The 11,025-nt window shown below is 44.9% G+C and overlaps 1 protein-coding gene across 1 annotated transcript in view; it reads right to left on the bottom strand.

Annotated features, from left to right (window-relative positions):
• Window positions 1–4,559: 4,559 nt before the first annotated feature.
• Window positions 4,560–11,025, bottom strand: part of CENPE (centromere protein E) — a gene marked incomplete at both ends in the record, with an annotated part of 54,141 nt that continues 47,675 nt past the window's right edge. Inside the window, 5 exon segments of the mRNA XM_080916039.1 lie at window positions 4,560–4,645; window positions 6,536–6,822; window positions 7,566–7,746; window positions 9,437–9,534; window positions 10,881–10,993. Coding sequence (XP_080772165.1) covers window positions 4,560–4,645; window positions 6,536–6,822; window positions 7,566–7,746; window positions 9,437–9,534; window positions 10,881–10,993 — 765 coding nt within the window.

The following is an 11,025-nucleotide window of genomic DNA, read 5'->3' as shown; positions in this document are numbered from 1 at the left end:
CCTCTACCTTCGGCAGAAACTTGTGACCATTGCTTGTCCATGTTTTGTTTGTTTGCTGCTGCTGGTGTTAGGTTTAAAACAACACAAACAAAACAACTGGATTCCAGTGTTGCTCAGTGTAAACTCGAGGGCTTTCTTTTCCTTCCCAAGTGCAAGCCACAGGTCAGGGCTTCAGTCTCTAGAACCTTATAAAGCCCAGCATGATGACACATGGCCTGTCACTGAGCACAAGTGGACGTAGGAGGACCACAAAGCTTGCTCTTGCCTTGATGATAATAGACTGAAACCTCTGAACCTGTAAGCCAGCCCCAGTTAAATGTTGTCTATATAAGAGTTGCCTTGGTCATGGTGTCTGTTCAGAGCAGTAAACCCTGACTAAGACAGGTACCCACCTTGCTTTTTCACACAGTATTTCAGTGAGCTCACTGAGTAGGTTGGGTTGGCAGGAGTGAGCCCCAGATATGAGCTTGTTATCCTTGAGTAACATGACATATGCTTGGCTTTTTATGCAGGTGCTGGGGATCAGGATGTCCTCATGTTTGTGTGACAATCACTCTAGTCACTGAGCCATTTCCCTAACCCTAAATTTACAGTTTAAAGGCACAAAAGAAAGCCTGTCATTTTGTTAACACATGTGAGCTGTGTAACAGTTTCCTTTGAGACTGCAAGGAAGGAAGCTCCTTAAACAGGAAGGTAAACAATTCAGAACAGCATCAGGAAGTCATTGAAACCGAGCAGATTCACTAAGCATCCTGCCAGAATGAGCAAGAAAAGCCGAGTCCCTCTCCCAAGAGTAGTTAATCGGTAAAGACAACCCTAAGACAAGACAAGCTATAAACAAGGCTCAGAAAGGACAAACTGAAAGCTAAGACCAGACCTGGTGCCTAGAAGCAAAACCTAGCCAAGCTACTGGCAGAGGCTCAGACCAGTCACTTGGAAGAGAAACCTTCCTGCCTGCTGGGTTACCTGTAGATCGATCATTCAGCGTGCTCCAGCTTCCCAACTTTCCTGAGCTGCCATCTGTGCTGAGGGTGGGGTAAGCCTTGGGAATGCAGCTGCCTTCAAGCCAGCTCTGCCCCTGTAAGGAACTTCTCACCTATATCAATTTAAGTAATCCCAGTCAAACTCACGGTTTACTGTGCTGTACTTTGGTGATAACTGTATGTTGGGTTGTGATAGACTTCCTATCTGGGGTGAGTAGATGTAAGAAGTCATTTTAGCCTCACTGACCCCATCTTGTATATAATCTCCATCTCATACTAGACTGAATTTCAAGGAACAGCTAAATTCCCAGAAACAAGTTCTGGCCCCAGGTGCCGCAAATGAACGATTGGACTAAGGTATCCTGTTTTGTTGGTTAGCACCCAGTCAGGAATGAAACCCAGTAGCTGCTAAAGATGGTTGATTGGTTCTTGATCCAGGCCAAGTCATCAGGGAAGCCATCTGTGGTACTTGACAGGTAGTAACCCACTTAAGATGCCAGGTGTGAAAGACAGTTGGAAATGTTCGACGTGCATGCACCTGATTAGCTTCCTCTACCCCACCTAATTTGGGTGTTTTGTTGCCCTCCACTCCCCAGGCTGATGTGGAACCCAGCCATCTTCCTGATGTATCAGTTTCTGAGTAAAGATACTTTTGTTGGCTGGAGCTTGGCTTTCATGGTGGGTTATTCCCGAATCCTTGGACCCTAACAGCATGTGTCGCCCTCCCCAGGAAGTTTTGTTATAATACATAACTGGCACCCAGACTCACAGCAGAGCTAAAGGTGAGTTAGGGGAGGAGTAAGTGCCTGGTCCTGGCTATGGGTAGCAAGGGTTAGAGAGGCTCTGAAGCATGAATGGAGAGCATCCATGGAGAAAATTCCAACTGCCCTTTCTTGTACGGTATATGAAAGAAAAGGTATTGGCTCAGCATCCCAAAGACCAAATTCTCAGCACTTATTTGTCCCAGAGGGACAGAGGGCAGGAATTAGGGACAAAGACAGAAGACAGGATGAGGGAGAACAAGGGAGGGAAGAGGGGTGTTTGACCTGGAGGACAGAGGACTTCCACTGGATAAAGAAGAGACAAGGGCAGCACACAGGAAAATGGCAACTTACAAATGTACAAGACCACCTCGTGTTAGGATGAAGTGTTTACTTTTACTCAGGCTTGTTAACTAGGTGAGTCAAAGGTTTTTTGATTCCTTAAGTTCTATACTTTCATAGCTGGAACTTGGTATAGGACCTTCAGCCTTAGGAGGAAGTAGCCAAAGGGAACAGACCTTGGCTGCTGACGTTAGAAGGCAGAGGAATTCTGGAGAAGGGCAAGGCCCGACAGAGCCACACGCACCGCACTCACGGGCCTGTGCATTGATAGTCTTTGTGCTACGAACGTGGTCGCATGGTTCCTGCTGTGGCTAAGGAAATGTACAACTATGGCTGAGCCATTGGGGTTAGGAGTGCTGGGGAGGAATTCCAGGATGGCAGGCTCATCTTCATGTGGTCCAGGGTGTCATGATGAGTGAGGCCCACCGCAGAATAGAGATTCTCTGAAAACAGTCAAAGCTTTGTTTGTAATGCTTCTTAACCTTCCTAATGTTGCAACCCTTTAATACAGTTCCTCAGGTGGTGGTGATCCCCAACTAAGATGTAAATATTTGATATGCAGAATATACAATGTGTACCCCAATGGGGCGCAACCCTCATGCTGAGAACCACTGTTTTACTGGAAAACTTGCAGCCTTTAAGATTAGGCAGAAATACTGTGTAATGTAACTATTCCTCCTTAAGGTGAAGGGTGCATAAACTCCAACAGTATGAGGGAAATCAATCCCTCATGGGACTGGCTTGCAGAGCCATTAGAACACTTGGTCATCCCCATCAGATGTCACTACACACAGGGGCTAGAGGACCATAGAGAAGCAGACATTAGCGAAGGGACTCGGAATGAGGGAAGCAGTGTTTGAACCCCAGAGCCACAGTGCTCACAGGAGTTAAGGAAAGGGTTGATCCAGCAGGGATCTCACGGCCGGCAGCTTTGCTGAGCCCTTTGTGGCAGGATCTTGGTAAAGTAGGCTTTGGCAGACCCGAGTACCTTAGATCTCACGGGAAGCATCTGTAAAGGGAGGCAGAGACCTAGAGGGGATGAGAAAGTAGTAAAGAGGTCTCTCTGGCAAGCTGTGCCCAGTGTGTGGAGTTCCTAAGGTAAAAACAGATAAAAGCCAACTGTGGCTAAGGGGCTTCTGGAAGGCTTTAGCACTGTTCTCAACCTAGGGGTCACACATCAGACAGCCAAACTCAGCTATGAAGCAGCAACATAATGCTTTATGGTTGGAGGGCCCCACAATGCGGGGAACTATATTGAAGGGTCATAGCATTAGGAAGGCTGAGAACCAGTGCTTTAAATTCTGAGTAGTTCACAGAAGACCCCATGATCAAACAGTCTAAGTTCATCAATGGATGGAGCGTCCGTGCTGTATTGTTTTACCTCAGTATCTTCTTACCTGACACTTGATAACATGACCACAGACTTGCAGAGTGCTTCACCGAGTCATCTTTGTAACTCCATTTGTACCATTTGTTACAGAGAATGCTTTGGGGGTGTGTTGCCATCTCCTGAACAAGGTTTTGTTATACAGATGACATAATGCTAACCTGAGTATGTCTCACATTCAGAAAGCCACCAGAGACACTACCAGGTACAATCTACCCTGTGACCCTCCTGCAACTGGCTTAATCGAGAGGAAAACCCTCAGTCTCTGATGGGCGATGGGTGGAAAACAACATCCCAGGAGCCATAAGGTTACTGAGTGAATTCTCAGTGCCTGGGGCCAGTGAGCTCTCTGAACTGTTGGCCAGGGAAGCCCTCTAGGTCCTACCAGTCATAAAGGCTACTGCCACTTTCTTTGTTATGTCAAAACTAGTCTGTTAGACCATGTTCTGGGGACACTGCATGTTTCTGCTGGGACTGAGCTGGGAACTGGAACCCGCTCAGTTGGATGGCTTTCAGTGTCTGGGTTGCTGGTGAGCTGTCATCACATTCTCATGGACCCCGTGTGCTAGAATAACACAGCAGCAGGATGGACCTGCTTAAGCCATAGTGGCTTGTCTCTCACGGGTGAGACCAACAGCCTTTCACGCCTGGCACTATACGCCAGAACAAAACCTGTGGCTGGGAAGGTCACAGGTGTTCTTTGTACTTTGGTCTGTTATGGGCTCCATCTGGGGTGAGAAGACATGTGTTGAGTCTGCCCAGGAGAAGTTTTGTCATATAACAAGGCTTATATATGAGAACTTTAATGAAATGTATACATGTTACGTCCATATGGAAAGATTAAAAACTTCAAGGCCCTTACTCTTTGCAATATATAACAATAAATAATTAACAGTTCAGCATTTGGAATGTCACAAGTGCAAGAAGGAACTGCCACCACCATTGTAAACAACTGCAATCAATCTGTATCTTGTTCTTCCATCTTCTAACTGTATAAAGATTGGACTGAAATGAAGTTGGACAGCATCATCACTGTCAGGGTGACCACACGGAGAAAACCACACGAAGGGCGCTCTGCGGGGGTGTCTACTGCATTTTACACTCATCTTTTCCTGAAGAGGCTTGACAAAGGTCTGCCTTAGGGTCCATATTCTCTACTTCAGCTGGGTCCTCTGAGAAAGAAAATAAAGCCAAGTCAATTCTATTCAAATACATGTGGGAGCAAGCATCAGGAAGCAGAAGACGCTGCAGCAGACGTTCAAGGAAAGAGGGGTGGTTGGCTCATGTGTTTGCCAAAGCACTAGTCCATTTCCCCATGGACTCTAGGCCCCATTCTGTCAGAAGGTGCTAGAAAATGTGCTCTGCAGAAACTCACATGCAATTAATCTGAGGTTTAATGTCAATCAACTACGAACTATGCCTGACTTCCCTGTGTTGCATTTTTGGGGGAACAAAGTGTGCTAGCCTCTTTCAGAGGAGCGGCTCTCATGGCACTAGCAGCTGCTAGGGAGAGGAAGGGAGCGGGATATCTGGTAGCCCTGCCTAGCTGTGTATCTGCAATACAGCCTCAGTGGCTGAAGAGCGGCACTTCTACCTCGGTTTAGTAGCAGGTCTTAGCTCCAATGAGACAGCTGTTACCACAGAGCTCGTCCTGCACTGCAAGCCTAGACAGCTGTTCACAGCTGGAGAGACCACAGACCCACTTTCTTAGACCAGTATCACCTTACTATTCTAAACACGGCACCCACAGGAAGGGCAGCTCTCACTCCTCAGTTTTCCCTCAGCACTGCAGAGGCCATTACAGAATGCCACGACTAGTCAAAATGCAGACAACAGACTGTGGGGTACACAAACGCCGTTGACACATCTAGAGTACAACTCCTCCACCTAAGGTTCAGGCAGAAGAGGGCTAGAAAGACTAAGCCAGAGGGCCAGGGAGTCTGCTGTGAGTGACTTCTGGCTATTATAGGAACACTACACCCATCAAATCTCAACATGGCTTCTATAACAATCACAATAACAGTAACATCCCAAATTAGACGGGAGAAATCTCAAGCACCTCATCTCTGGATGAAGCTATACGCAATTAATAACGGCTGAGAGGGAGAGTTAATCTTCTACAGGGATGAGCTTTCTGAAGCTTCAAGTGGTCAGCCCTGGAAACACACATGCAGCAACAGCGACTGGAATCAGCAGTATGCTCATTCCATACCATATGTACACTGAGCACCAACGGGTAAGGAGAGGGTGGGCCATATGCTCCTGTTTACATGTATGAGTGTTTGCCTGTATATGCACTCATGCATGGTGCCCTCACAGGGCGGCAGACCCCCTGGAATTGGAGTTACACAGTAGTGAGCTGCCATGTGGGGCTGGGAATGTAACTGTGGTCTTGCAAGAGTAGTAAGTGCTCATAACTGCCGCAGCACCTCTCAAGTTGAGTTAGTTTAAAAAAAGTACCATATTGTTTGGTAATCAGCTGTAGAATGGTGTAGTATGTGGCTGCAATCCTGGGGTAGAGCTTGTATCCAAGGAACTCTAATTTACTTAGTAACTCACAAGTACTACTAGTGATGCTGGCAGTCTGAACAAGCAGTGCAGGCCATTCACTTCCTTTAAGTGAAAAGAGGACATCTTACTATGATCTGTATGCACACAAAGAAAATAGTACACAGGACTCTGTGCTCTGCAGAATTTAAGTTCCCTGGAGCTCCTGGAATGACTCTTACAGATAAAGAAGGACTTCAGAAATATGTATGTCACAGAACACACAGCTGTCTGGGAAAAGCTTTGAGCCGGAGTGCAGACTTGAGTGGGTGAAGTCAGATGTGCTTCTCCTTCCCTGACAGCAGGTGGAGGACTGAGACGCCCCACAGTGGCAGGGTAACATGCTGAACTCAAGTCGGGTGCACCAGCAAGAAACCCTGACAACTGGAACATAAATTCTGACAGCTGAGCTTCTGAGAGGCAGCAGCTGACTCACAGCTCAGCAGATGAACCAAACACATGTGGATTCCATCTCTTATTCCCAGTGTCACCCAGCAACCTGGGCAGTTACCTACCTGGGCACAGCCCTAAACTGGAGTTATCAAAATAGCGGACCGGGTGAGGTGCTGGTAGAGACTTTGACCGGTTATCGAAAAACCAAGATTTTGGGGAATCTTTTGGCACAGGATCCTGGACATTTCGTTCCCTGCACTGCGAAGTTGTGTTCTGTCTCCTTTTAGAATCTTTCCCAGTCACTTTAGGAGACTTCGGAGAATCCTCACAAGCTGCTTCTCTGTAACTGTCTCTTTTAAGAGTTCTTTCTTCCCACGTTTTAACCTCCTTGGAGAGCTGAGAGTTATCACTTGAATGGAAGCAGAAACAAAGATGAGACAATTCAATTCTTCAGTGTGGGCACGGGGAAAAGTTAAAGCACCCTAGCTCGCTGAAGTCTGTAACATGAAATTTACCATTTTCTCACATTTGTATTTTAATTTCACCTTAATACTTTCTGTTTGAACTACTTCCATGTTTCAGAAAAGGAGCTAAATTAAATGTTTGATTATGAAGTTTTGAAAAAAAAAAGAATAAATTCAAAGTTGGACATCATATTTAATGAATCCACAAAATTCAGAGTAGTTTATGTACTGCTGTAGTAATTGGATAAATCAGATTTATAGAATGTCTATTAAACCTTTACAGAGGCATATTTCCATCTTTCCTAATTTTTCTTCACTCTCTGAATCTCTCTACACGTGATCAGACTCCTCTTTCAAGTGTAATTTCTTACGTTACCCATACCCTGCTTTGGGGGCACAGGGTCTCAGTAGAGTTCTGATGGCCTCGACTTCCTGACTTTCCTCCTTGCTCCTGTGTTCTGGGACTACAACTATATACTACAATGTTTGCCCTTTGTTTTTGCTTAATGTTTCTCTATGTAAAAGATTATTTGACCTTGGATATTTTATTCATCTACTCATTTCTGCAGTGCTGGGAATGAAACTTGGGTCTTGCCAAGGCCAGCATTCCTGCCGTTCTGCTGTGGACTGCAATGCTAGCTCTTTGCTGATGTGTCATTTTCTTCCATGGTGCCATGAGCTCACTCACCTTAATAGTTGATTCTTCTGCTTTCTTAGCTGCTCATTTTGCTGCTTTAACTTAGAAATCTCACTTTCCATCCTTTTATATTCACTTTTCAAAATAAGAGCTCTGGTGCTCTGCACAATGCCGCTGCCACCCCCACACGTTAGAGGCTTGCTCAGAGGCTGAGAGTCTTGTTCTGATATCACTGCAGGAGGCAAACATGCACAGCTGGGAATATTTCTTTCTTAAGCAAAGAGAAACAACAGGGTGTCTTCTGTGTTGCCCAGGCTGACTCTGGAGTGCTAGGTTATAGGCGTATGCTGCCATGTCCAGCCAGGCAGATAATCTTAATTAGCTCTGATGTTCAAAATAATAGAAATATTAAAACTAACAGGCCACCATGAAACCATTTCCTGGAAGTCTCTTGTGATTTTCTCCTTCTTCCCCACAGTCTCCCACCAACAGCTGCACTTTCTGCCCTAATTGCAGCAGCGGTGGCCTTTGATACTCAGAGCCACTTCCTGTGATCTATGCTCTGACCACTGTGGGACTTGTCAGCTGCTACCTTACTTCAGGTCATGCAGACTGTCCAAGTCACTCAGTACACTACTGCAAGCGCTCAACATATACGTGTTAACTAAATATACCTTCAAATGAGATTAAAACATGTCAGCGTTATAGACAAAACTATACAAAGTGGAGCTGTCATGTATTTCAATAACCCATTAGGCCACCAGCAGTTCACCGAAGACACAGAATCTATGTAAGGAGATTAGTGATGTACATTTTTAGCATTCAGGTACAATACAGTTCAGGCATCTCTGAAAACCATAACTGTCCCCGTATGCTGGTGGATTAGAGATGGCCATCTCACTAAATACAGAAAAGGGCCTTGACAAAATCCACCCTTTACTGATGATAAAGACTAGGATAGGAGGGTTACATCCAGTATAATAAAGAGTCTACAGCAAGCCCTCAGTCATAGTAGAGAAAACCCCGGGTATTATTACTGAAACCAGGAACACAAGGATGCTCATCGTCCTTGTAATATAACGGTGCAAGTCTTAGAGGGAAAATAAGACAACGGAAGGAGCTCAAGGGGATACAAGTAGGCAAGGAAAAAGTGAAAATATCCTTATTTGCGAATGACATGATTTTATACATAAAAGACCTTAAAGTTCACTAGAAAACTTCTACAGATGACTAACACTTTCAGCAAAGTCACAGGGACACAACAATCAACAGAGATGAGTAAACTCAGAAGGAAGAAGGGGACACAGTAAACAGAGTTCTCAAAAGTACGAAACACAAAGACCAAGGAACACTTGAAGCAGTGGCTCTCAGCCCTCTTACTGCTGCTCCCTGTAAGAGCGGCTCACACTACCTCAAATTGTTACTTTGCTACTGTTATGAATCATAATGTAAACATCAGATATACAGTCTATTTGATGTGACTCTTTGTTGGGTCATGACCCACAGGTTGAGAACCACCGACTTTAAAGAAATATTCAAACTCTTAGCTATCAGGGAAATGCAAATTAAAACTACTCTGATATTCCACGCCACACCAGCCAGACCTTTCTTCCTCCTACTGGCTTGCCTCATCTAGCCTTGCTGAGGGTTTGGGCCTAGTCTTACTGCTTCTTGTTTTGGTGCATTTGGTTGATATCCTGGGAGGCCTGCTCTTTTCTAAAGGAAAATAAAGATTTGGGGGAGAAGGGTTAGTGGTTATGGTGGTAGTGAATTAGAGTGGAGGGAGGGAAACTGCAATTGGGATGCACTGTATAAATCACCATCACCACCACCATCATCATCACCACCACCATCATCATTACCACCACCATCATCATCATCACCACCACCACCACCATCCCACCGAGCACACTCCCACTTACTAGAAGTATCCTGGGCCTGCTGATATCTTCTAAGGTTTTCTCTCAGTAGCCGTATCACTTCTTCTTTATGTTCAACAGTGGCTTTTATAGAAAGAAGTCTAACAAAAACAAAACAATAAAACCATGTAAATGTTCGCGTGATTTTACGTGGAAGGCTAACTAGAAGTGATGTAGAAGATTCTAGTTTGATGCCATGCTGACGTAACACCCATGCCCCTGGAATACAGCTTGGCTCTCATGCCTGCACCCAAGTGCAAGTTTTCCCTTTAGTTGTAGAACAGTCTAGCTTTAGTCTTGAGAGACTATTTCATTTAAAACTTCTGGAAACGTAATAGGTTATGTTACTTATACCTGAACAAAATTATTTTTGGAGACACTATAAACTGTTATCACAGGGTAACAAACAGAAAAGCACCAGAGAAGGAAAAGAAACAAAACAAAAATAAAAGACCAAACCGAACACTTAACTTCTATATTGCCAGGAGAGCAAATCCTTAATGCAGCTCTGACTTATGGCAAAGAGTCAAAGCTCAGATCTGAGTGCTTCCCGGGAGAAAGATGCTTCACAAATTGTCACTCAGCTGACCAAGCATTAGTTAGCCATAATGATAATGCTGCCTCAGATTCTAAACTGTGAAAATGGTGCCAGTTGTTGTGACACCTTTAGTCCCATGATACAGGCAGACCTCTGAGCTCAAAGCCAACCTGGTCTACAAAGCTCTTTCTACCCAGGAAAACCCTGTCTCAAAAAACCAAAAAATCTGAAAATAAATGCTGATTATATCTTATATTTTCTTTTTTTCTACTTTCTATTTTCCAGGCAGAGTTAGATGACATTCCTGACGAGGACAAAATTCTATGGAGCAGGTTACACTGTGGGACATTCTCTTACATAAGCCTCCCTTTTATTCAAAGGCCAGAACTGGATAAGATCTGTTTATGGTGATGGGCAGACTTGAGTGTAGTTCCTCTGACTGCCCAATGCTCATCTCACAGGCTCTGTGCAGACAACTTTGGTATGGGCTAACTCGTAACAGGACACACAGCTGAGTGAATAAGAAACGCTTAAGCCGAGGGATCCCAAGGGCCAAAAGAAAACCATCTCCACAGAAACACAACAGGAGGAGCGAGTGAATTAAAGAACAAGAGGAGTCCCTGTCACACGCCCCCACGCACTCAAAGAAAAGCTGGACAGTCGCTCTGAAGGGCGAGTGTGCCCTTCAGTTGTGCGCATGCTCTCACCAGTGGGGATGGAAAGCAGGCCTGGTTCATGCTGGCAAGCACCTACAGGACCTAGGCTACAGCTACAGATGGCTTAGCCTTCAAACCTTTTAATAAGTCACTTTCTGAAAAGCAAACTACTGCAAAGATGTGTGTGTGGTCTGTAAAGGAACGTTCGTTATGTGATCAAAACCATGCTCAAGGAAAGTAAAGTCAGGCATACTCCTTTTCAAATTCCTTGGCCTTTGCCTTCTTCTCTAGGTTGGTCTTTACAAGCTGCATTTTGAGATCCTCAATTTCTTCTTTATAGGGCACAGCTCCTGGAGCAAGTTTGTCCTTTCATAGAAAAAAAAAAGTAAGAAAAACAA

The sequence above is a fragment of the Micromys minutus genome (genome assembly GCF_963924665.1).
Source record: "Micromys minutus genome assembly, chromosome: 4".
Taxonomy (NCBI): domain Eukaryota; kingdom Metazoa; phylum Chordata; class Mammalia; order Rodentia; family Muridae; genus Micromys; species Micromys minutus.
The sequence above is the reverse complement of the archived record's forward strand: the minus strand, read 5'-3'. Positions and strand labels throughout refer to the sequence as shown.